The following is a 26,463-nucleotide window of genomic DNA, read 5'->3' as shown; positions in this document are numbered from 1 at the left end:
TGGGTTCCTTAGGGCAAGTCCAATTTTCACTTCAGGATATCTCAAACTTCTCATCCCAACCACATCAACAGCAACCAGGAGCAGCAGGGGTGGACACCAGCAGCCTTCTTTCTCTGCGTCTCTCTCAACACTCTCTGGGCTCTGGCATTCATTCCCTCTCAGGGTCCTCAGAGGGAACCGGATCTCTTAGAGTTAAAGGGAGTTGTGAGCTGCCATGTGGGTGCTAGGAACTACACCCCGGTCCTCTGGAAGAACAAACAGTGCTCTTAACCACTGAGCCATCTCCCCCGCCCCCACCTTCTCTCTCTCTTCCTTTCTTCCTTCCCTCCTCCTGCTTCTTCCTGACTCTCTGCCTCTTTGAGCACTGGGATTACAGGCATGTGCCACAGCACCCAGCACCAGACTTCCACCCCATTTCTTATTTTTTTCTTACACATTTAATGTGTGTATGTGCAGGTCAGAAGTTAATTTGTGGGAGTTGGTGTCCTCTTTCCATGGAGTAGATTCAGGGGTTGAACTTGGGTCATCAGGGTCGAGAGCAAACGCCTTCCTTCACCCACTGAGCCATCTGATTGGCCCGACTCTCATTTCCTGGTGGAAGGTGTCAATAAATTAGCAGCTTTAAACTAAGCTGAGGTGACTCTGGACTAAGGGCGTGTTTCCAGAGACTCGTGCCTGACTCACATGGCAGGAGAAAGCTGCTCCCACACGTTGTTTTGGTTCTACATGAGCATATTCTCTCTCATACACACACATTAAATAAATAACAATAGGGACAACAGAGCAAACTGGTGAATCTTTGGGGCCTCAGCTGTGCTATCTAGGCAACAACTCTGCCATGGATTACAATTGTAGCCCATGTTATTTCAGGTAAAAGGAAATCTCAAAGTCCACCTCTAACCAGTCATGAGCTCATACTTGTCCCTCCCTCTTTCCTTCTTTCCTTTATGGTGGTTTTGAGATAATATCTTCCTGTGCAATCTTGGCTGCCCTGGAACTCACGACATAGACCAGATTGACTTTGAACCTATCTCCTGAGTGCTGGGATTACAGGCATGAGCCAGCATTGCCAGTTTATGTAGTGTTGGGATTGATCCCAGGCATTCCTGCATGCCAGGCAGAAGGTCCACCAGTTCAGCTACATCCCCAGTTTCCATTTTGGAGCAACACGGAAAGAAAGGGAAACACTAGGACCCCCTCAGACTATAGGAAAAACAAATCACAAATCAGTTGTGTCCATGTGGCAAGATTTCAGTACCATCAACAAAAGACTTAAGTGACAATGTAAAGCAAAGATCCTAATAGTCCTTGGTAAGAATACAGCAATGTTTGGGTCCTCCTCATACTAACTGAAAATTAGTACTTTTGGACTACAGATCAGGTTACATGAAAAGGAGGCTAAAAAAATAAAGCAGAAACTAACCTCCCAGCCCCAGTGTAGGTGGGCACGCCTTGGATCCCAGCACTCAGGAACCGGCAGAGTGGAGTGGAGCCAAGACTGCGTAGAGAAATGTCTTATCTTTCTTTTTTCTTTTTTGGCTTTTGGTTTTTCGAGACAGGGTTTCTCCGTGTAGCCCTGGCTGTCCTGGTCTCGCTTTGTGGACCAGGCTGGCCTCAAACTCAAGAGCTCCACCTGCTTCTGCCTCCCGAGTGCTGGGACTAAAGGCGAGCCCCACCTGCCCGGCTGCTTTCTTCTGTCTTAAAAGTTGTAAGTGAAAAAAGGAAGGAAAGAAAGAAAGAAAGAAAAAAGCGATGTCGCCAGGCGGAATCCAGCGGGTGGGTCAAGGCCAGGACAGCGCGCGCGGCCCCGCGCGGAGGGCCTGGAAGAAGGTGGGCGCTGTGCGCAGCAGGTGCGGCGGCTCCGCCGGTCCCCCGCGGAGCCTGCGCTCCCGACGCCGGGCGGCAGAGGGCGCCGCGGCCACGCCCGTGCTGCGCCTCCGGGGCGGGGCGTCCTGCGGGCGGGGGGCGGGGCCGCGCGCTCACGTGACCCCGGCTCATGGCGGCGGCGGCGGCGGCGGGGACGGCGCCGGCGGCTCTCGGCGGCTGGAGCCGGATCCTGTAGCCGGGGCGTGGGCCCGCGTCAGTCCCGTCCCTCCTCCGGGCCCCCTCGCGTCTTCCGGAGTGTGGCCGCGGGGCCGCGATGGCGGAGCGAGGCCCGGAGCCGGCGGCGGCCGCGGTGGCCGCGCTGCCCCCCGAGGTGCGGGCGCAGCTGGCGGAGCTGGAGCTGGAGCTGTCGGAGGGTAGGCGAGCGGGCGGCGGGGAGGTCGGCCGGCGGGGCTCGCGGGGCCGCCCCGGGGGCGCGGGTGCCGGCGGGGACCGAGCTGCGCCCTGCGCCTGGCACCGTCCCCTCCGGAAGGGCCGCACGCCTGCGCGCTCTCTCCTGCCCGGGGCGCGGGGAAGCGCCGCGGCCGCGTTTCCTCCTGCGCCTCTAACAATGCGCGGTGACAGGCGTGAGAAAGCAGCCGAGCAGGGTCCGAGCGGGGTCGCGGGCCGAGGCGCTCGCCCGGGGGACCCCCGCCCTGCCGCTCGGGCCACCTCTGTCATGGGGCCCAGCAGGGCTCTTTCTTGGCACCTGTGCTCGGGGCCGGGTTTTCCGCATCTGGTCACCCTTGGAGTCTCTGAGGATGCAGATCCTGGCCGGCACCCCCTTCCTCCTGACAATGGGTCGGGACAGGGAGGGTTGGGCTTGTTTAGGTGCTTTCAGACGTGGGCTCGGTCTGGGCGCTGGGACCAGAGAAGTCCCCTGGACAACAATGAGAGGCTCAATGCGGGCTGTGGCATGTGATCAGGCGAGTGCGCTGTGGCGAGCCGCTCTCTGTAAAGTTCCTGTTTTTATCTCAGGCGGCCTCCGAACAAAAGCAGCATTTTCTCCGCGCTGGCTGTCAGTACGCTGATGTCTCCCGAGTTGTGTGTTGTTGAATTCCTTCCCGAAGGCCCTGGCCAGCGTTTATCAAGTGCATTAAAAACTGTGGATTGGAGAAGAGTAGGTTATGTGACCAGGTTCCCAGGAGAGTCCTAGTTCCGACTTTAACTTATCATGACATTGTGGGCTTTTTCCCCTTTGAAAAATCACTTACAGTGAAAAAGCTGGAGTGAATTTGAGTGTTCTAGATCTTAAACGAGTGAAGGAAATAATTAATTTTAATAACCCTTTAAGGCTTTCCCAATGTATAGGGCGGTGCTGTTTTCACTTGCACGTAATTATCAACATATTATTTTTCAATTAATCAGTTGGGAAGTGTTTAGGAAGATAGGAATCCTTTGGGCTTCTTGCCCGGTGATACCTTTAAATAAAATAGTTACCAGGTTAAAAAAAAAAAATCATTTGAAGTAGTTTGTTAAAATATGTTTCCCTTAAGGTTTTCTTTTTTCCTCGTCATCCTTTCGTGAAGGTGTTGGCATCAAGTGTGATGAATTCCATTCAAATCTTTTAAAAGTTGTTTTTTTTTTTTAAGTAACAAATCAGCTTTGGCTTTCATTAGCCAGAAAGGGAGGTTTGGCTGGGATGTCATATGAGGGGGAGATTAAAATAGGATTTGCTTGCTTTCCCGGGAAAGGGGAACCCGGGGAGCCCCTCTTGGTGTGAATGTGCGCACATGATTATTGTTTACAGCTCTGGGTGTCTGCAGACATCTTTAGAAAGAGCTGTTCCGAGGAACTGCTTCTAGGATCGCTGCTGATTAGCTGGCCTTCCTCCCTGAGACCGGGAATGCCGGAGCTTGACCGTTTTGAGGACGAGGGAATGTTTCTTTGCCCAGACAGGATGCTTTGATTGGCAGATGGCTTAGTTTAAATTTATTTCGTAAGGGTTAGCAGTGCGTCGCCCTGCGCTTTACCCCATGGCGCTCTGGAAGGAAATAGCAGTTGAGAAACCTGCCATGTCAGCGTGTTGGCCATCTGTCTGTCTGTCTTGCTTCAAGCACACAGATGGTTGGTTGGAGATGGAGGAAGATGCTATTCAGAGTTCAGTGAAGTTAAAATAAGCCAGGGGTCCCCAGCTCTGTGGTGGTGGTTATGACATCTGAAGCAGGTTTGGAATCACCCTCCCCCACCCACTGCCTTTTTTTTTTTATTTTATTATTTTCTCTATAATTACTGTTCTGTCAACCCCCCCCCCCAAAGCCTCTGTGTTTGTCACAACTCGATGATGTTGGCGCATTCAGTCTTTCCATTGCTGATTTTCCCAGGTTCAGGCTGTCGTAAAGACAGGGCCAGTATGAGTGAAGCACTGTTGGAGAATTTCTTTGTGTGTGTTCCGCTGCAGCCTTTGGTCAGAGCCAGGCTGCTCTGCTGAGTGCAGACCAGTGCCTCCTTCGGGCTGTTTACCGCAGAGCTGCAGAGCCTTGTGTGGGTCTGCTGCCGAGGCCACTGGCCGCTGGGGTCCTGTCAAGCTGGCCTGCAGCGCCGGCCTGCAGCTGTCAGGAGCACCGCGTGCAGACTGAGTCCACTCGGGTGTTTCTTGATAGCTGGCTTGGACAGGTTTCTTGATACCGTCCCTCTTTGGATTTTCTCAAGACTACCTGTGCCACCATATCTGACAGGAAGCTGTTGGACTTTGCCTGTGGCGGAGTGGGGCTTCGTGTGTAAGTCTGTCCGTTCATCTGTGTAAAGCTTTTCGCATGAGCTGTTGTTCGAGCAGCACCAAACATCTTGATGAGGTGAAGCAGGTGTACCTGATTCCCCTCCCCTTTTGGTTAAACAGAAGGGAAACTTGGACTCAGAAAAGTTCAGTGTTTTGTTTAAAGCTTCACCTCGAGTGAGTACCTTTATCTCAAGCTGTGACGTAATTATGGCATGGGAACCATTTAAATATCTGTGCTGTGACTGCACAATAGTTCTTTCCTCTATGGTAATGCTGCATTTGGTGTTCATGCTGCAGTTGAGTGTCCTGAGGGTTCTCGGTTGGTGGTGCCTGTGTGTGCAGAGGGTACAGAGGTGAGCAGGATGCTGTGCCAGCTGTCAAGGACCTCCGAGCTGGCCAGAGGGCATCTCTTAAAAATGTCAACAAATGCCACATGAGGCTGTGACAGAGCCGGGTGCAGGGGCTGCGTTCTAAGAAAAGAGGAAGCTGTGAGCCTGGCCTTGCCAGAAGCAGCCCCGGCTGGAAGTCCAGGCTGTGTGGTCAGCAGCGGGGGCTGGGATCTGACCGCTGCAGAGCACCCCTCGAGGGAGGAAGGGTGCCTGGCCAGCGCCTGTGCTGCAGGTTGGAGGGTGAGCAAGTCTTTCCGTGTCTGAGAGCAGCCCGGAGACTGGCAGCGGGAAAGGCATGTAAGAGAAAACAACGCTGGGCGGAAGGGAGCCTCCCTTGTCTTGTCTCAACACTGCTCTGGGCATGACCAGCATTGCTCCCCGCTGTCTCTGTGTTTCACTCCCCATCTCTGAGGCCCTGACAGTGGCACCGTCCACCTCGAAGGTGGAAGGATGGAAGGATGGAAGGCACCTGAGAGCGACAGGAGAGCCAGGAAGGAGGGGACATGCTGGGCACATTGTAATTCAGCCTCAGAAGTAGGCAGGTCGGCTTTCCCAGCAGAACGCCAGCCAGCCTTCTGTTCACTGTATTCGGACCCTGGGTCCCTTCCCAGATGTGGCACTTACTCAAGAAAGTGTAGACCACCTACACACATTACCCGGGGCTACAGGTGAAATCCCCGATGGTAGAATTTTTCAAACCTGGACTATAGAGTGTTATTTTTGTTTATTTATATTACTTCATACTAAGCCAGCATTCTACCACTGATTTCTACTCTCAGTCTTATGGACTTTTATTCAATTTTTTTTTAAATTACATTTTTATGTATTTATTTCGTGTGCACATGAGCTTGCAGGTATCTGTGTGTATGTATGTGTTTGTATATTTTGTGTGTGCATGTTGCATGCCTGTGTGTGCTTATATATATTTGTGTGTGTGCGCGTGTGCGTGCCATGGTGCATGAACAGAAGTCAGAAGACTTGTGGGAATCAGTTTTCTCTCCCACCATACAGATCCTGGATGTTTAACTAAGGTTGTTAGCTTGTCGGCTGGAGCTCTTACACTGAGCCCTAATTTCATATTTTAAAAACGAATGTGCTTTTTTTACTGGAGTGTTGAGGATCGAATCAGGTCTTACACATGCTAGGTACGCGCTCTGCTGTTCTGCTTTATCACCATCACTCAGCTTTGTAGATTTTATTTATTTTGCTTTTCGTTCTTATTTTTTTGGAGAGAGAGAGAGTCTAGGCTGGCCGAGAACTGTGGTACTAGATTGGCTTTGAACTTGTGGTCTTACTGTTTTGCCTCCCAGGTGCTGGGGTAATAGGCGTGTGCCACCACATCTGGCTCCCAAAGACTTATTTTATTTCATGTATTCACTTACTTATTTTGAGACAGGGTGTCTCTATGTAATCGTGGCTGTTCTGTACCTCACTGTATAGACCAGGCTGTCCTCTAACTCACAGAAATCCTCCTGCCTCTGCCTCCCAAACACTGGGATCAAAGGTGCAGGTTAGTACACCTGAACTGTAAAAATATTTCCCCAGCATTTCACCATTACTGCAGTTTCCCACTGCTCTCCCCTGTCTAGGAGGGATAATCTTCCTCTCTGGCCTGTGGTTGCTTGTGGTTCTTTGCTGCCAGTCATCACATGTAGTTATTTAAACTGCTTTTTACTTAATCTAAACTCATACGAGGCCATTTATATTCATTCTTTTTTTAAAATTAATTCATTTTTTGTTTTGTTTTTTGAGACAGAGTCTCATTATGTAGACCAGGCTGGCCTCGAACTCACAGAGATCCTGCCACCTCTGCCTCCCGAGTGCTGGGACTCCCATTCCTCCTCCTCTTTTAAAAAATACGTATGGATGTTTTGCCTGCATGTGTGTGTTTGTGCACTGTGATGGGTGTGATACCCAGCGAGTCCTGAGAGGGTGTGAACTGCAGACAGGTGAGAGTGCCCACATGGATGCTGGGAATTGAACCCAGCTGTTCTTAAGACCCAGCACTCAGGAGGCAGAGGCAGGTGGAGATCTGAATTTTCAGTTTGAGCTAGCCTGGTCTACAAAGTGAATTCCAGGATGGCCAGGGCTACACAGAGAAACTCTGTCTTAGAAAAAAAGAAGAAGAAAAGAAGAAAAGAAAGAAGAAAGAAGAAGAAGAAGAAGAAGAAGAAGAAGAAGAAGAAGAAGAAGAAGAAGAAAACACATCCAGCGCTCTTGACTGCTGAGCCACCTCTCCAGCCTTCTCATAGTTGTACTTTTATATTATTTTTATTTTAGTCTTTTTTTTTAGACAGGGTGTCTCACTTAACTCTGGGTGGTGGCCTGGAATTTGCTGTGTGAACCAAGCTGGCTGTGAACTCATGAAGACCCAGCTGCCTTTGCCTCCTTGAGTGCTGGGATTAAAGGCACGTGCTACCACACCTGGTTTATTTTTGTTTAATTGTGAGTGTGTGTGTGTTCACACATGGCATGAATGCAGGTGTCCTCGGAGGCCACATCCCCTTGGGTCCCCCGGAGTTACAGCTGGTTGTTAGTAAGTGATGTGGGCGCAGGGAACCGACTGGGTCTTTGCCTGGGCAGTCTGTGCCCCAAGCACTCTCTCCAGCCCTCTGCCTAGCTTCTGTCTTAACAGTTTTAGGAGTGTTTTTTTTTTAGAAATTTTGCTTGGTTCAGTTTAAGTGGAAAAATCAAGTCTCTGTCTTGGTGGTTCAATCTTGGCATGTGATGGGATTGAATAATCATTTGAGAAGCATGTTGGTATCTGGTGGGCCTTTGCCCACATCCTGGTCATGTCCTGGAACTAGCTGTGTGTCCTTGGACAGGCTGCCTAACCCTCATTGGGTCTCTTATCTACACAGAAAAGGCTGAACCCCTCACTGGGCTCATAAAGACGTTTAGTAGGAATTAAGTGTGAGGGCATAGGGAGCGTCTGACCTTTGGCCTGACAGTGAATGGATGCTCGGCCTGGATGCTTCTAATAGGTCATGTGAATATGTCCTCTGCGAGGTGATGAACAGAAGCTGTTTGTGGAGATACTGTTTTGAAGTGGGACTTCACGCTACTGTCAGTTGCTCTAGCACATGTTGGCTCCTACGGACGAAGAGCCTGGATTGTTCCATGCAGACATCTGGCATCAGGCACTCGGCTTGAACATGAGTGTGGTTTCTGAGACTCAGGCTTGTACAGCAATGAAAGGCCGGTGTGGGTGCCTCGGCTCCCTGCAGGCCGAGTCTGAGCTCCCCGTGGGCCAAGGGGCAGCTCCTTCGATTCCTCCTTCGGTTCCTTTCTGGTATCTTCTCCGCTGAGGGGACGTGCGGCTGTGTTGAAGTCTAGCTCCAGCCCGGGCAGTGCTGCCCTCACCTCTGCTCTGTCGGGCTTCTGAAGACAGACTTTTCATTCGAAGCCTTTGCTGAGCCTGAGGCTCTGGTGTTGCACACATGGGTCAGTGCGCATGCTTCTGAACACGTCAGTGTTTGTTGGAATTTCTCACGAGGGTATGGTGCGCGGGGCTGTGTGGTGTCGATGTGCTTCTGTCTTTCCTTTTTTGAAGGCATGATCTCAGTTTTGTAGCTCTGGCTGTCCTGGAACTCATCGTGTAAGCCAGGCTGTCCTTAAACTCAAAGAGCTCCTCCTGCCTCTGTCTCCCCAGTGCTGACTTGTTTATATTTTTATGTGAGGCCTGTATGTATGAATGTGCACTGTGGAGGCCAGAAGAGGCCTTGGATCCCCTGAAATCGGAGTTGGGGTGTTGTGAGCCACCCTGAGGTTGCCGGGGATCGAACCTGGGTCCTCTGCAAGAGCAGCCAGTGCTCTTAACCCCTGAGCCATCTCTCCAGCCCTGCCCTTATTCCCAGAGGAAGAACTGCTCACTTCTGGTCTGAGTGTACACCTCTGCTGTGTCCTCAATCCCACTCATGCTTCTGTCCCCCCGTGGGATCTTGGGACCTTTGTGGTACCTTTCCCCTCCTACTCTTCTTGCCTGTGTCTTTTTCTCTCAGCTTCTCGTGTAACGTCTTGACTCTGGGCCCTTCTTTTCAGCATTTATATCTGTTCCAGTTCTTTTCTGGGAAGGTGGGAGAGAATACAACAAACCCTTCCCCAAACTCCATGAGTGGCTGCCTGCTGCCACACGTTGGCATTCTCCCTGGGTCTAGAGCTCAGGAGAAAGACTGTTTCCATCTCCATTTGCCTTTGCTCACTGATCAGTCCACTCTGTCTAGAGCATCAAGCCGCTGAAGCAGCCGTTTCCATGGCTACTCCTTCACCGCCTTTAGGATGAAATACCTCTGGATTTCTCTGTCGCACTGGGCACAGTCCTTTGTTGTTGGTTTTAATTTTTTGATCTTTTTGAGACAGGGTCTCTGTAGCACAGGATGGCTTTGAACCTGTGGTGATCCTTTTGCCGTGGCCTCCCGATGCTGGGATTACAAGTGTGACTACCAAGCCTGGCTGTGTGGATCGTGAGCTTAGCGACATTTTCTCTTTTCTTAACTTTGAGGTGTGGTTTCATTCTGGTTCCCAGACTGTTGTCAGGCTTCCTCTTGGCTTCTTACTCACCGTTCTCCTGATGCAGGCATCTTCACTGATGTCTTTACTCATACCTCACTTGCGCACACTAGCAGCTCTCTCATGCCCAGGCTGCAGCTCTCAGGGGCCCTCAGCTGACCCCAGGTCTTAAGCTCCAGCACTGCGCCCTGTGCTGTGAGTGCCACTGGCATCTTTGCAGAAACCGGTTACTCAGTAAGTCCAAACCTCCCTGTGCCCTTACTCCCCCTCCTCCATCTGCTTCCTCTTTCCAAAGCAGTTGTTATTTTCAATTGCCACTGACTGTCTGGTGGCTAATTTTCACCGTCAACCTGACTGGACATAGATCCATTAGTGCCGTAATGAGATGGAACGATGGGTGTGTTTTCTAAGGCTTTCCCAGAGAGCTTAGCTAAGGGGAAGAAGGAAGATCTGCTTTCATTGTGGGTGGCACGTGTCATAGGCTGGGGTCCTAGACTGAATAAAGATGGAAGAAAGAGAAAACATGCAGACGCAGCTTCACACAGCTCTCTGCGAAAGCTGAGGCCTGGAGGTTCCCTGCTTCCTCTTGCTTCCTCGCTGTGATGGACTGTGCCCCCTGAACTGTGAGCCAAATGCAGCCTTCTCTTAGGTAGCTTATGTCAGGTTATTTGCATAGTAATGAGAAAAATAACTAACACGCACACCCTGTAAGATTGTTCTGATGCTGATGCTATAGCAGAATTACTGGATGATAGGTGTGTATAATAAAGATTTGTTGTTCACATTTCGGAAGCAGGAAGTCTGAGGTCAAGGTAGCCAGCACACTCATCCTTGCTCCGTCCTCAAACAGGAGTGACCAGGTTTGCCTGAAGCCTTTTTGTAAGGTTAGTCCTGTTCGTGAGTGCTCCATTCTCGTGATCTAATCTCCCGTTAAAAGCCCCGTCTCTGGCCATGGCCACTCTGGGAATGAAGTTCCAGCATGTGGGTTGGGGGTGGGGAGGGCAGCAGCATTCCCACCGTGGCAGCTTACCCAGTTCACAGTGCAGCTTCAGGTGGGTCCTGGGCTCTGTTCCCGTCGTTGCCCCTCTGCTCCCTCCTGCCAGTCTTCTCTCCCAGTCCACCCTGCTCTGTCTTGTCCTGATAATTTTGAAACAAAACCAAATGCGATCTTTCCTTTCTTAACACAGTTTTGTTGACTTCCCCCACGTGCAGGATGAAATCCAAGCTTCCGTGTGGACAGGGTTGCCCTTCGTATGCTCATGGTGCTCTCTGCTGCACAGCCGTGCCGGGTGACTGCGTGTTCCGATTTCCCACTTACAGGCCTCATTCATGCTGCCACTCTGCAAGCGCCGTTGCTGGCTTGCCATTCTGTTTTCTTCCAGGTTGACGTCTGCTCCGCTCAGTGCCTCTGAGCAGCTTCCCTGTTCTCACTTCTCTAGTTTAGATTGTATAGGCCTAACCACCTCAGGGGCTTAGCATGTTACAGGCCCTGTGCTTGGCACGTTACAAAGCTCGCATGGCTGCTGCGCAGCTCCTGTCGCGGCGATGGGGGAGCTGAGCTAGAGAAAGCACTTGCAAGTGCGGTAGCTTGTGAGGCAGAGCCCACAGCGCCTGTTGTCACACGCCACACCGTCTTCTGCTCACCTCTCTAAGGCAACCTTTTAAAAATGTTTCATGGATTTATTTTATGTGCATGAGTGTTTGGTCTGTATGTATGTCTGTGCATCCCATGGCTGCCAGGTGCCGATGGAGGTCAAAGGGTTCAGATCCTTGGTCTGGAGTTAAGGATGGTTGTGAGCCACCGTGGGGGTGCTGGGTGTTGAACCAGGTCTTCTTGAAGAGCAGCCAGTGCTCTTAACCCCCGAGACATCTCTCAGCCCCTATTCTTGCACACTTGTATTTATTTATTGTTTTTGAGATCCTGTCTGGCCTGGAACTTAGACTCACTTGCCCCAGCCTCCAGAGTGCTGGCATCACACGGGTATCTACCATGCTGGTTGCAGATAGTATCTCTATTGCATAATAAATGCCAGAAGTGCGTGTGTACCTGAGGAGACACGGTGCTCTAAGGTGTTTGGATGAAGGCTGTTGCTGCCCTGTGGAATTGTGGGAAATGGGGTCATGGGACTCAGTGGGCTGGGGTTGGGCAGATGGCTGGCGAGGAAGAAAGTGGATGGTGACTGGAAATAGGAAGCTCTTTGAAATGGAGTGCAGCCCAGCACGTCTGAATGAAGGCTGCAGGCGCGGCTGGGGTCGGGCTGCCCTGAGGACTCGTGTTCTCAGGAGGAGGCAGGTGCTCATTACCGTTTGTTTGTTTTGTTTCTGAGACAGGGTCTCTCTGTGTCGCCCTGGCTGTCCTGGAACTCAGTTTGTAGACCAGGCTGGCCTGGAACTCACAGAGGTGTGAGATCAAGGTGTGAGCTGGTCATGACTTCTTACTGGGGACCTGTGCTGACACCACAGACTTGGTTTTATAGGATAACGTGAAACGCCTCGGAATGTTGTTCTGATTGAAGTTTGGGGGAAAGTATTAATGTTTTAAGAAGGAGTCAAAACCTAAGATCTGTGGCTAGGGAGATGGCGAGGAGCTCAGCATTGTAAGCTGGCCTCAAGCTCATGGCAGTCTTCATGTTGGAATTCCAGGTGTTTTTAGAGGACCTGGAGACAGGGATTGGATGCCCTCGCATGCGCGCGCGCGCGCGTGTGTGTGTGTGTGTGTGTGTGTGTGTGTGTGTGCGCACCATGTTGGGTTCTTGTGGGAAGCATGCAAACCAGGGAGAAGTGGAAGTAGAGGCAGGAGTGCTCAAGCTTGGCTGTGAGGAGGAGATAAAACAGTAGTGGCCGCCTGTCCATGTGTGTGTTCTGCGTCCCTCCCCACTGAAAAGGTGTTTCAGGACCCTGCGCCTAGTCCCCGTGGGTCACAGAGACCACTTGGTGCCTCTCTGAGGGCCAGCAGGGAGGCCTTAGCATGCTGGGTGGGGAAGAGGATGGAGACTTGGTGAAGGAGCACCAAGTGTTGACTCAAACCTGAGACTCCCCAGATGGCAGTGCTCACCAGGCCGCCAGGAGTGGCTGCTTTCCTGTTGGACTTGGGCAGGAGGAAGGGGCAGGAGCACAGAGCTGCAGGAGTGCAGTGGCCTACCCTGACGGCCTTGTGCGTACTCTGTCCGTTGAGAAAAGGATGTGTGTATTCTTGGGAGGAGCTTTGTGAAGACACAAAAAAGACACAAGAAATGAAACAACCAAGCCAGGCTCAGCCCATCCCTTTGAAATGGCTGCACGATCCAGGTGCGGATCAGTGACGTAAAGGGTTGGTGAGGTAAGGCCGTGCCAGACAGGCTGAGTAAGACGAGGTGAGACAAGAGTCTCAGCCCTGCAGGTCGGGTGCGGCCGTGAGCCACGGCGGGCAGGCACGCCTGTGTGCATGGTGCCTTGCTCTGCCCCACAAGTGTGGGCACCGTCCTTGGCTTGTTCTTGGGAGCTGGGGCAGAGGGGAACACAGTGGCGCCCTGTGCTCCTTTCCCAGCTGTGCCAGGCTGTTTCTCTGCTAGTGGAGTGAGGGAGTAAAGTGAGAAAGAGGAGGGGCTCACTGTACTGGGGTCATGAGGAAGAGGAGGGGCTCACTGTACTGGGGTCATGAGGAAGAGGAGGGGCTCACTGTACTGGGGTCATGAGGAAGAGGAGGGGGCTCACTGTACTGGGGTTCAGCGACAGAGAACACTTCGATGTGCGTTTGTGGGATGCTCTGTTTCAGTTAGCCACATTTAAGGCTACTTACCTCAGGGTCTTTTGAAAGGAGGAGAGTGGGGAAGATTAGTTCCTGGTCTTAGACACGTGTTGATGAGATCGCTCACCACGATGTTTGTTCTTCTGCTGCCATTGAATGATGGGCGTGAAGACAGACTCCCGAGCTGCAGGCTAGAGAAGCAGAATAGTGGCTGAGCTGTGGCTGCTTCTCCCTTGTACAGGAGACTCCTTCAGAAGGGACGCCGCTAAGGCTGATGGACTGAGTGGGCTGTGGGCTTCACACATCTCTTTAATTCCCTGCGATGGAAGGAGCTGCATAGAGTGACAAGCCCCTGCTATGTTTTGGGGATGGAAGGACATTTTTACTGCAGATGGAAGTGAAATGAGAAGTGGTGAAGATACTTCGGAACGAAGATAATTGGAACTTGGTGTCGTCATAATCTGTTTCACTACACAGGGTGATATAACTGTGTCTTCACCTCCCTAAAATTTCAGCTTTTAGCCTTTAATTACGTAGCTACTAGTTCTTAACTATTGTTCAGTAGCTGCAGCCGGGCACTGACTTTGTGGAAGAAGAAATGATGTCAGCGTTTCGAGGAGAATTTGGGCAACAAGTCCTGTGGCCACTTTGCCATCAATAGGCTGAGGACCTGTCTCTCATTTTCACAGAAAACTAAGCTATAGCTGGGTGCTACTGGAGCACACTTGTAATCCCAGCACTGTGCAGAGGCAGGTGGTTTTCTGTGAGTTTGAGGCCAGCCTGGTCTACATAGTGAGTTCTAAGACAACCAGAGAAACCCTGCCTTGGAAATACATTCTCCTCCCTTCCTCTCCCGCCACAAAAAAGAAAGCAAGCTAATTTATAGCCAGATCCTCATTTTACTGAGATTTATAATATATGTGTCTAACAGAAATCTTCCATTACTTTTGACCTTGGGCTGGAGAGATGATGGCTCAGGGTTGAGAGCGCTGGATTCTTCCAGAGCACTTAGGTTTGATCCCAGCACCGACAAGATGGCTCACACTGTCTCTGACTCCATTTTCAGATGATCTGACACCATGAGCACCAGGAACATACATGGTCCCCCAATTGGAACCAGGCATGGGGGCACAGCTTTAATCCCAGCACTCGGAGGCTGAGATGGGGAATCTCAGACTTCGAGGTCTGGTCTATACAGTGAGTTTCAGGGTAGCCAGGACTTCAAAGAGAGACCCTGTCTGAAAAACCCAAAAACCAACCAACCAAAAAGAGAGTTCTGACTGTGTGTGGTCCCAGCTGTGGTCCCAGGCACTTGGGAGGCTGTGGGTGTGTGTGCTCGGGAGGTGGAGGCCAGGATGGCAGTTCAGATGTTTTTCTTTTTTAAAAGATTTATTTCTTTATTATTTATACAGTGTTCTGCCTGCATGTGTGGCTGCAGGCCAGCAGAGGGCACCAGATCTCATTATAGATGGTTGTGAGCCACCATGTAGTTGCTGGGAATCAAACTCAGAACCTTTGGAAGAATGGCCAGTGCTCTTAACCTCTGAGCCATCTCTCCAGCCCCCGATTCTTTTCTCTTTTTAAGACAGGGTCTCTGTAAGCCCTGACTGGCCTGGAATTCACAGTGTAGACCAGTCTGGTCTCAGAGTCACAGAGAGCTGCCTCTGCTCCTGAGTGCTGGGGGTGAAAGTGGGTCCCAGCACAGCAGCTAAGCACCCTGGCGCTTATGTGCAGGGGCCAGGAAATCTTCCAAGAGTGGTTTTCTCTGCCTTGTGGCTCCCTGCAGGAGTATGGGGTATTACAGATGAGAACACACTTAACTTCCGCTTTTGAAACGGGTTGCAGGGACTGAGTGTCAGGCTTGTACAGCCTGCCGAGCCATTTTGTTGGCCTGAGAATCTAACTTGGCCCTGCTCATACTTCTGTTGGTGCTGAGAGGACTTGGGGTTGGCTGTGTTACTGGAGATGCAGGAAAAGAAGACCCTGTTTTACATCCTTTAGGACGGTTACTGTTGGAAGGAACCCGTATATAGTGCGAGTGAGCTGGCGCCCCTTCTTCTGTCCGCAGAGTGTGTGTGCTAAGTGTTCTCTTTTTAAAATTAAACAGTTATTCTTGGTCTAGGCTGGTGACTCTGGGCCTTGCGCATGCTCTGCAAGGACGCCACCACTGTCCCACACTGCCTGCATTTATGTATGGTTTGATGTATTAGCCAGCTCTGCCCTGTGCGCTGTGGCTAAAGACAGACACCTAGCAGCTGGTGGGTAGAATGAAGATTTTATTTCCATCGTAGAGGCCTGAACATAGTCATGGGCAGTGGGTGTGCTCAAAAAGGGAGGAGGGTGACCTTCAGGAGAGAAAGGGGAGAGAATGAGGCGGTCTGTGCCAGGAGAGGAGTTTCTGGGAAGTGCAGGCTGCAGGAGGCACCGCAGCGTGTTTTGGGTTGGAAATGGAGGAAGGTGGCCCGGGGTGCCGGCGTCGGCACAGAGTAGGGCTCCAGTGCTGACACACACTTAGACGTGAAGCTGTGGAGAACCTGGGGGAGGGAGTGGGGAAACAGACTGTGTTAGTCAGGCCTGGGGCTGAGTAAGAGGCTGAGTTGGTCAGGACAGAGACAGTGGGTGTAGGCTTGTGTCAGAGTGGAAGGACAAAGGCAGAGTCAAGAGCTGCTTGCTTGGCTGTACGGGCATGCTGGGGTAGGGAGGGAGGCCCCGTAGACGCGGCTCAGGTCGGCTGTGCAGGCCGGGCTCTCCCCATTGGACCCCTGGGTGGCAAGGCGTGGGCTTACAGGGGTGCCCTCCCTGAGTTAGAGCGTGGGGGAAATGGAGTCGGTATGGAAGCAGAGGGAAAATAGTCTTCAGCAAAGTGGAGTGTGTGAGGACTGTGGAGAGAGAGCAGCCTCGATGTTGTAGCCAGCCTGCCTAGTCAGGTGGTGAGTGTGGATTTGGCGGGCTTGTGACCTCAGGGTGTCATAGTGTCTGTGAGGTCAGTTGGGATGGCCTAAGGATAAGGCAGACGCTGGTCCTTGGAGGAAGAGGTGGACTGTCCGTGGGCATGTGCCCAAGGACCACAGGGCTGTGAGACTCAGCCTCACAGGCAGCAGAGCCTGTTCCTGCACACGCCAGTGCCGCTGTGGGGTGTGTGTGTGTGTGTGTGTGTGTGTGTGTGTGTGTGTGTGTGTGTAGAAAACCACTGTCTTATTTTAGGAAATTTTCTTACAATCAAAATGCTTGTAAGAACGCTGTTTTTTTTTTGTTTTTTTTTTTTAAAGACGTGGAAACACTGTTGGAAAAACTCAAAAGTGTGAAGTGGAAAGTAGCCCTCTGTCAACTTTCATGCTCATTCACAAGTTCCCAAATGTCACCATTTTCTAGGCTCTTTTTTGTATTTCTGATAGTTGATAGAATAAATTCAAAAAAGCATATTTTTTGTTGGAGCTGGGTGTGGTGGTGCACAGCTTTAATTCCAGCATTGGGACGTTAGCCTGGTCTACGTAATGAGGTTAGGCTAGCCAGGGCTGCATACTGTGCATCGCATGCGACACACACACACACACACACACACACACACACACACACACACACAGTGACAGGGATCTTTGAGTCCCTGTTCGGAACAGTGAGAAATATACCCTACCTTGTTCCTTTTTCCTGAGGATTTTGCAGTTATAGTATCCTCCCCTCCCAGCTGCTGTCTTTATTTTTTTTAAGATTTATTTATTCTTACTTATGTGCCCAGATGAGGTTGTGTATACCGTAGACATATCCACTGAGGCCGGAGGGTTGGGTCCTTCGGGACTGGAGAGACAGGCTGTGTGAGCTCCCTGATGTGGGTGCGCCACTGAGCATTTGTAACCAGTGGGCTCTCCGGCCTCCACCTTCTCTGATTGTCCCTTTGTCTTTTTGAGGTTGGGTCTCTGTACCCTCCGAAGTGTTTCCCCTCCGTGGAGGTTGAGCCCAGGGCCTTGCACATGCGCAGCAAATGTTCTGCTGCCTTGCCACATCCTTGCCCTGGAACCCGTCACCTCCTACCCCAACTGAGTCGTGTTAGTGTTCTTATGCCGTCAAAGGAGGCAGCGCTAAAGGAGGCAGCGCTGGTGATCGTGTGTGCATGAGTCCTCAAGCTACACGTGCAAGTTCGGCCTCAATGTTTTGACTCCGTAGCTTTTATAATGTCATTATTAAGTAAATATTACTTTTGGAATCTTGAACTCCTTTTGGGTTCTTGGAAAAAGGAATATAATACTCTAACAGAAAGCCGTGGCCTCAGTGAGAATAGCTCTCACGTCAGGGGCTGCTAAATCTTTTCCTGTAACTTTTTGTGTTCTTTATTGGCCTTATTCAACTAATGTTTCTTATAGTTCAATGGTTATTTTCTTATATATTTGTTAAAACTGGAAATGATTCTGGGCAGTGGCATAATACATCAGTCTCAGCATATGAGAGGCAGAAGCAAGCAGATCTCTGAGTTCAAGGCCAGTCTAGTCTACATAGTGAGTTCTAGGCCAGCCTGGGCTACAGAGTGGGACTGACTAAACAACCACCACCACTAATAATTCCAAACTGGGAATGCATGTACGACGTAGAGCGTGCATGCTAAACTTTAAAGTCTTCACCTTTCAAAAATGCTTTCTCTCCCTTCATTTTTATTTTCTTAAGACAGGGTTTCACCATGTACCCTTGGCTGTCCTGGAACTCCCTCTATAGACCGGGCTGGCCTCAAACTCAGAGATCGCCTGCCTCTGCCTCCCAGAACGGTGGGATTGCAGGCGTGCGCCACCGCCTGCTGGCTGATCTGGAAGTCTCTACTCTGTTTCTAACGGTGCTCCTCTCCGGCTGGAAATGCAGTTCAGTAGCCATACCGTGCACAAAGTCCTGGACTTGAGTCTGAGCCCTACAAAACAAACCAAAACAAAACTGAAACCTGTTTATTTTACGCACCATTCCCCAGTACAAATATATGTTAGAAACACAAGTCTTTATAAAGAGCCAGAGTGGCGGAGCTGAGGCAGTGCCGCTGTTCGCTTTCAGTGTTTTCAGACAGGGTCTCACTGGGGCTCTCTGATCCATGTTGGCCTTGAACTTGTGATCCTCCTGCAAACTGGGATTATGGTGTGAGCCCACAGCTGGCACAGTGCAGCTTCTTGGCTTCCCACATCAGCAGGATGGTGTTTTCCTGAATCATTATTGCCGGAATCGATCTCCCACTGGTCTTCCTGCTTGGGGGCTGAGGTGGTTCCCTCCTCTGCAGCACTGCACAGTTTTTGTTGCTTGGATAGGATTTTCTGGAGCTGCTTCATCCCGGGATCACTGCCTGATCACAGCTTCAGACCCAGGCAGGTCCTTTCAATCAGGGTTTGCTCTGTCTAGGAGCTAGAGACCGGTGACTCTTGATTTTATCAGTGGCTTCTCTGAGCACACTAAGTAGATTTTTAAAGACGTTTTCTTCGAGCTTCTGAAGTAGCTCGTATTTCTTTAGAGGAGGGCCTGACAGCCCGTCTTGGCTTGTCACTTCTTCACACACGATGTAAATGCGGTTCTGCCAGGTCTGCAGGAATGCCTGGCCTTCCCCCATGTTAGCGGCTGTGCCTTTCTTCTGGGTTGGCTTGATTTTACTAGATGTTTTAAGGACTTTTTGGTAGTATTCCATACAGAGGTGCACAGGTAACGTACTCAGAGTTGGAGAAGGGTGAGCTCTGGACACTGTTACATGTGTAATCTAGTTTTAGTATTGAAACTTTAAAAACCATCTCTGTGTTTTACATAGTTCCTTAACTACATTTTTTATGTTCTTAGATTTAAAATTTGTTTACAATTTAAGCAATAGAAAGAAAAAGAGACCAGAGAATTTTGGATTAAAGTACAAACAATCATGTAACTTTTGTTTGCAACTAGTTTTGGCAAACTTGATTTCAGAGACCTTTTTCTGCATCAAATGTTTTTTAGGTACTTCTCTTCAGAATGACAGTGTTGCTGTAAAGTTCATTACTTTTAAAATTTCTTATTTATCTTGTATCACTAACTCACATTTTCTTTGTCAGCACTGGAGAAACAAGAAAAAAGGACAACAGGAAGCATTCAAAGGACAAGAGATTTACACGGGTGTGGTGGTGTGGCCTTTACTGGGGCGGGGTCTGGGCAGAAGCAGGTGGATCTCTGGGAACAAGGTGAGGTGGCTCAGAAAACTTGTGCTCAGTTTGGTCGGTGATGATAGTCCTGATAAAATACGCCACTGAGAGCACTCGTTGTAAACACCCTTACCTAAGGTGTTCCCTGGCTCTGGGTGAGGTGCTGGCCCACAAGCCTGGCAGCCTGACTTCTGTCTCCAGGACCCTCGAAACAAGGAAAGAACCTGTAGCTTGCCCTCTGACCTCATACATGCATGACAAGCACACTCCCCCAGTCACACTCACACAATTATGAATAAAGTTGTGAACATTAAGGACCTCTAAGCTGTTGGAACGTTTGCCTGGGTCGTCTTTAAAGGCGAGCGCACTCTGATAAGTGTCACCTGCGGTCTCAGCCTCTGGAGTGCTCCTGAAGGGCTGTGGATTCCTGAGCACTTGTAGTCCAGTTCACAGAGAGAACTTGCTTGAATACAAGTGCGTGTGCGCAGCTTTGCACTCGGGCTCATGAAAGCCCAGCCCTTGGCTGTGCCGGCCGACAGCGCCCTCGCACTTGTCTCCTCGCAGCAGCATGTACTGTGCTCGTGAGAACAGTCTGGCCGCTGTGCCAGGCAGGCTCAGGAAAGTCAAGTTTCAGTTAGGCGGATGGAGGAAGTGTGATGTCACAGCTCAGGCTTAGAGTGGCCCAGGGGATGCCAGAGTGAAACTGAGGCTGAGGCAGAAAATGCTTAGTGTCCCAAGCCATTCCTCAGCGAGTATTTCATTCCTGGGAAAGTGTTCGTGTTTTACCACACAAACGTGCCTCTGTGCCCTGCTGTGGAAATGCTGAAAATGTGGTGGGTCCTGATGTGCATGGCGTGAGACTCAGAGCCGGACTGAAGTCTGCGTCCTTGTGTGAGAAGAACTGCTGGCCTCCAGGCCGGAGGCCTTGGCTGTTAAAACCTGTGCTGCCGCCCGCCTTCCACCCTGCACATCAGGGCCTGGTCCGGGGTCGCCACAGCTGCTGCAGATAATCCATCCTATCAGGAAGGATGTCTGTCCTGCCTCTCGGTGGCATCCACTGTCCTCAGAGCCTTCCAGTCTGGAGGGTGTGCGAGCGCACTGTCGTGTGATGCCTGCACACTCTCCTGTGACAACTGCACACTGTCTGACACCTTTCCAGGCCTGGGGCTTCCTGGAATCTGACGCCGTCTGCTCTTGCATCTGTACCTCACAAAGGAAAGTGTCACACAGGGGAGGGCAGAGCTCGTGAGCTGTGGCCATCAATACCCTCGTCTCAGGATTTCCAACACGCTTGCTCCCGTCTTTTTACCTGGGTGGATGTGTTTCAGAGCTAGGTTTCCCTGGCTTCGTGCTCCCTTCTAAGAGGAAAAGGCCCGTGCTTTCCAAGTTGCTGCTCTCTGAAGCTTGTCAGTGTTGCTCAGACCCGAGCGGTGTGCAGCCTCGGCTGTGCTCGTCTGTGGGAGGTGTGCAGGGGGACTTGGGGGACCGCCTCAGATCCCCATCTGTGGACCTGGGCCCCAGCCACACCTGGCAGCCTTGGCAACCACAGCACCTTGTTTGGTGTGCCCCGCATGTTAAGTCCCGTCTGGGTTTTACAGCGCTGCACACGTTCGCCAGCTGAGCGGGTGCTGGGAGGCTCCAGAGCCTTAATCACACCCATGACGACACAGAACCACAATAGCCTGAACAAATAGCCTGGGCTGCTTCTTGTGGTGATTGTGGTTTAATGGTTGCAGTGCTCTCGCCTCCACTAAGATTGTTAAGGTGAAGGCTGTGTAGCCTTGTGTTCCCCTCACCGCGTGCTTAATGATAAAGAGAAAGAGGAAGAAAGCGCACACTCCTAATCCCAGGGCCTAATGTAAACATCAGTTCTGCATTCCTCCAGCTGCTTCCCCGCTTAGGGACAGTGGCGGACTCTGCTCCTCCTGGCCTTTGGCTGAGAGCAGCTTGGAAGTGTGCATAGTTAGGGAGGCAGTGCTCGAAGGACCCGAGGGCCAAGGCTAGAACAGAGTCGGCAGCCGTCCACTGAGACGGCGCCTCAGCAAAGCAGCCAGTAAACACGCACAAGAGCAGGACAACCAGGGAAAAGGCCTTCAGGTTTGCTTGTGCCTTGTGTAGTTTTTGAGACAGTGTCTTTCGGGCCTGACTAGCCTGGACTGGAGGTATAGGGGCATGGCTCCCTGATGTGTGAGCTGAGAACTGAGCCGGGGTCCTCTGAAAGGTCAGCCAGGGCTCTTACCTGGCCCCCTTTCCAAACCTCAGAGCACTTTTTTAAAGTTTGTAAAACTGAGTTCAGTAGTTCAGTGAATCTACGTTGCCCTTTTTACAAAAGGAACGAGCCTTGGAGCTGCTATGGTGGTCAGGAAGGAAAGATTGGCGGGGATGCAGCCAAGGGTGTAGCCCCATCTGTTTTGCAGAAGAACTAAGGTCCCCACACCGCATGAAACTGCCTGTGCTGGTATACAGCTGGAGGTGGGCCAGGAAGCCTAAGAATTCAAGTCATCCTCAGCTGTACAGTGAGTTGGAGTCCAGCCTGGGCTACTTGAGATAGCCAAGGAGAAGGCACACATCTCCATTATCTCAGTGTCCTTTCCCAGCAAGCATGTCTGTGAGCAGTAGGCCCAGACTCGGGGTGCACAGCTTCTACCCATTTTTGCCTTTACGTGCGTAAATGGCATCTCAGGAATGTTTTCTTTTGTTTCTGGCTTCCCGAGCAGGACGAGTGTTCTGTTTGGTGCGTTGGTGCGGAGTGCTTTCTTTTTCGTTGTTCACAGTACTTAGGTTTAGAGCTGTGCTGACTTGTTTGTCCGCTTGCTGATGGGCACGAGCTCTGTGTGCAGTTCTGACTCAGGACCGTTCTTGTCTGTCTGGGTGCCCATATGCTGGCTACAGCCAGTGGTGGAGTTGTTTGTCTCAGGGTAGATGTAGTTTTATTTAATTTTAGTTTTCAGTGTTTGTTTTTGAAGTGTTTTGTTCTTGTTTTTTGTGAACTGGTTTCTTTCTGTAGTCCTGGCTGTCCTAGACCCTTGCTTTATAGACCAGGCTGGCCCATCTTTGCCTCAAGTATTGGGACTAAAGGTGTGCACCGCCACCCAGGCCTTTTTGAAGTGTTTGTACAAGGTGGACATCCCTAATCTGGAAATCTAAAACCTGAAATGCTTGAGTACTGACATTATGCCACAACTGGAAAATTCCACACCTGGCCCCAGTGTGATAGAGCACAGTCAAAATTCAGAGGACCCAGGTGTGATTCTTCACACCTACATGGTAGTTCACAACTGCCTGTACCTTCAGTTCAGGCGCTCTCTCCAGCTGTGTTCAGCACCACGCACTCACATGGTTCACGGCAGGCACAACTCCCAGGCACATAAAATAACAAACCTTAAGAAGTGTGCATCTCAGAGATCCTTAGTCCGTCCTGGAGTTTCAGCTTTCACACTCAGGTCTGATGGTCTGCCTCTGTGTGTTGGCAGACAGCAGTCCAAGTGTGCCATTGTGCACATGGAGATCCAGGGTTTTAGTGTCAGTTGTTTTCAGATAAGCCCTGCCTCATTTCATTGTCCCGAAACCTCTTGAGAGATCAAGGGCAGCCAGGTGTGCTGGGCACGCCTGTGAGCCCAGCACTTGGGGGGAGGCAGAGGCAGGTGGATCTTGTTAATTTGAGGCCAGCCTGGTCTACACAGTGAGTTCCAGGACAGCCAGGGCTATACAGAGAAACCCTATCTGGAAAAATGATAAAAAACAAAACAAACAAAAACAAAAACAAAAAAAAAAAAAAAACAAGGGCTAGAAAGATGGCTTAGCACATAAAGGTTCTTTTTGCCAAGCCTGATAACTCAGAGTCAGTCCCCCCGGGACTTGAAGGAGAAAACTGACTCCTGATAGTCTTCCTCTGACCTACACACACACACGCACGCGGGCGCACACACACACATGTACACACAGAGGGATACTGCAGACACACATACAAGCATGTGTGTACACATGCTTACAGATAAATTAAGTGACCTCTGACTTGAGTGAGCATCAGTGGGCAGTCTGCAACCAGCCCTCTTCTACCTTGCACTGGTTCCAAGGATTGGACCACTAGACCAAGGCTGGCATGCCTGCATCTTCAGGCCGCAAGCACTGTTACCTGCATGGTATCTGAATTCAAATCCTGTTCATTCCTAAGCTGCGAAGTTCAGGCCAGGAGTCGGGGCAGGATGGGTGGAGTTGCTAGGCCTTCCCACAGAGCTTCAAATAGTCTCTGCAGCAGAACAAAGCCATGCACTCACTGCTCCATGGGGCTGCAGAGTGATGTGCCAAGGGGCATGGGACAAGTCCCACTGGAACCCACTCACCTTCAGCCAAAGAGGAAGACAATGCAGCCAGTCCTGATGAAACTGATAGGCTAGGGTCAGATGGAAGGGGAGGGTGGGATTGGGAAGAGATGAAGGAGGGGCCACAGCTGGGATACAAATTTAATAAATTGTAACAAATGATAAAAATAAAAAAGTTTAAAAAAGAATTTACAGAATAAATGTTTATAATTTTAAATTATTAAAAAAAATGAGTAGTGTAGCTGGGCTGGTGGCCCCTGCCTGTGATCCCAGCACTCAGGGAGGCAGAGGCAGAGGCAGGTGGATCTCTATGAGTTCGAGGCCAGCCTGGTCTACAAAATGAGTCCAGGACAGCCAAACCTATCTCGAAAAACAAAACAAAACAAACAAGGTAGTGTCTGGAGAGATGGCTCAGTAGTTATGAGCACTGGCTGTTCTTCCAGAGGACCAGGTTTGATTTCCAGTCCCCGAAACATGGCAGCTCACAACCGTCTAGTCCTGGGGCATCTGGCATCTTCTTTTGGCCTGTGTGGGGACCAGGCAAGCACGTGCACACATGCAGGCAGAACACTCATTCTCATAAAATTATAACTTTAAAAGTGTATGCATTGAGGATAATATAGGAAAAACATTTATTTTAGTGCTGCTGTCCCCCAGTGCTGAGTCTAAAAGAGCCGAGTAGCAAGTTTATTTCTTTCTGCATGTCCCCTGCGGTGACAACTGTAGGTGAGGTATACTGTCTGTGCTTATGTGAGTTCTTCTCAGACAGAACAGACTCAAGGAAAAACTAGAGAGCAGGTTGGGATGTCTTTTAACGTGTAAGTGTGTTTTGTGTGTCTGTGAATATTTTTGCAGTTTACACAGACACACTCTGCAGGCCTGTGGACTGAGTATTTTTAGTTAGTTACAGAGTACATTTATTGGCACCCCTTTCTCTCCACTGTTGGTGCTGGGAATTGAACCCAAGGCCCCGGTATGCTAGGCAGGTACTCTGCCGCTGAGCTGTGGCCCTAGTTTGTATTGGAGTCTTTTAAACTGCAAGACAAAGAAGTGATTTTTTTCTTTTCTCTCCCACATCCCAGTGTTCAGTAAGTTCGCTGAGGACTGAAGTTCTTTAGGCAACTGCAGGGTTTTTTTAGTCATTCACAGTTTTACGGTAGTATGTGTGAGCTTTCTGTAGTAGATAGAGGTTACAGCGCGTTCATGTCTTTGAGTTAAAGTTTAAATTTTATGGCAATTAGCTAACTGCATGATCATTGAAACTAAAAATAGAACGTATCTCAGCAGTGGGGCTCTGCGTGCCGCTGCTCCGGGGTTGGACTGTAAATTTGCATTGCCTTCATTGAACAAGTCAGGGCTGAGAGCCGGCTGCTTTAAAAGTTGGCTAGGCTGATGTGAGCGCTGAGCTTTGTCTTTACCAGGGTGTTGGCACCTGTTCAACTCCTTGGAGCCCTACAGCGCATGTCTTGGGGCTTTTGGGTGCTTTCTCAAGAGCGTGTGTCCATACATAATGAGTGTGCGATGCCGGAGACTAAGCCAGGTCCCTCCTATGCCAGACAAGTGCTCTGCCACTGACGCACACCTCAGTCACTGTTCTCAGCAATTTTTATGCTTGATCTTAAGGCCGAGAAACAACTTGAGTAATTTTTAAATGACTGAATGTTATGACTTGTTCCTTTTTTAAAAAGCTCTCAGTGACACAGGCAGTGTTAGATTTTCTAGAAATTTTCCAGTTTGCAAGTTAGATGGGCCATATGTCTTCTTCCTTAGCTGGTGGACTGAGATGAGAGGGTGAAGTGGGTCAGTGGGTAGAGACGCTTGCTGCCAAACCTGTTGGCTTGAGTTTGAACCTTGGGACCTACGTAGCGGAAGGAGAGAACCAACTTCTGCACATTGTCCTCTGACCTTCACACAGGCACACACACACCCCTAAAAATTTATTTAAAGAGAGAAAGAGGTGTCTAGACACCGAGTTCTGTTTTCAGACCCGATTACCTATCTGTAATGCATGACATTAAATTCTAAAACCTGCCTGAGGTCTCCTGTTTAAGTTTAGTGTTTAGAACAGCGTGCTCTGGGATGTTTTGTAGCTGCTGACCTTGAACTTGCTGCTATTCAGCCTGGCTTACAGGTGTGTGCCCTGCCTGCTCCTGGCTGCTGCTGTTTCTCCTCCTCCTCTTTTTTTTTCCCCTTTTCCTCTTAACTCTCCTCCCTCTTTTTGGAGATGGGCTTGTAACTGGCATTTGCTACTTTGTGGGTTCTTCTTTCTTCTACCCCTTTCCACCCTTTTTTCTTCTCTTTCAAACCTCTGACACTAGATTTGAGAGAAAATGGGATAGAGAGGAAAGGAGAGATCCCCGAATAAAATCAGGAGTCAGAAAGGGGTCGTTAGTACTGTTTCGCTAATTCCTGTTAATTAGGGTTCCTTGAGGCAAATTTGACCTTCGATGCCAGGATGCCTAATTTCTTCTTTTTCTTGTTTCTTTGCTCATGACTACGCAACCAACCGAGACCAACAGCAGCCAACAAGCCACCACCCACCAACCCTCTCTCTCGGGGCCTACCATTTACAGTCCTCTGAAGAGAAGTCTGCGTGTCACACAGTCGCATAAACTCCGCAGCTGCAGAACCACGCCTCTGCTAGAGTGCGAGGCCAATCACAGTCAGCTGCTGTGGGCAGTCCAAAGCAACCTGGGTCCCCACACCTGGGATTAAAAGGAAACCATAGTCTTGTACTATTTCTGTGTTTTTTAAAAGAAAATAAAACTCCAAAACTCTCACTACATACCTGAATTCTGCAGCTGAGGCC

The 26,463-nt window shown here is 50.3% G+C and overlaps 1 protein-coding gene across 1 annotated transcript in view; it reads left to right on the top strand.

Moving 5' to 3' along the window:
- Positions 1–2,018: 2,018 nt before the first annotated feature.
- Dip2b (disco interacting protein 2 homolog B) overlaps positions 2,019–26,463 on the top strand; it is a 153,359-nt gene continuing 128,914 nt past the window's right edge. The window contains exon 1 of the mRNA XM_055626842.1: positions 2,019–2,240. Coding sequence (XP_055482817.1) covers positions 2,141–2,240 — 100 coding nt within the window. The 5' untranslated portion in view covers positions 2,019–2,140. The remainder of the gene's footprint in view (positions 2,241–26,463) is intronic.

Source organism: Psammomys obesus, unplaced genomic scaffold, assembly GCF_907164565.1.
Source record: "Psammomys obesus unplaced genomic scaffold, mPsaObe1.curated_primary_1811, whole genome shotgun sequence".
NCBI classification, from domain to species: Eukaryota; Metazoa; Chordata; class Mammalia; order Rodentia; family Muridae; genus Psammomys; species Psammomys obesus.
This window is presented reverse-complemented; position numbering and strand designations above follow the sequence as displayed.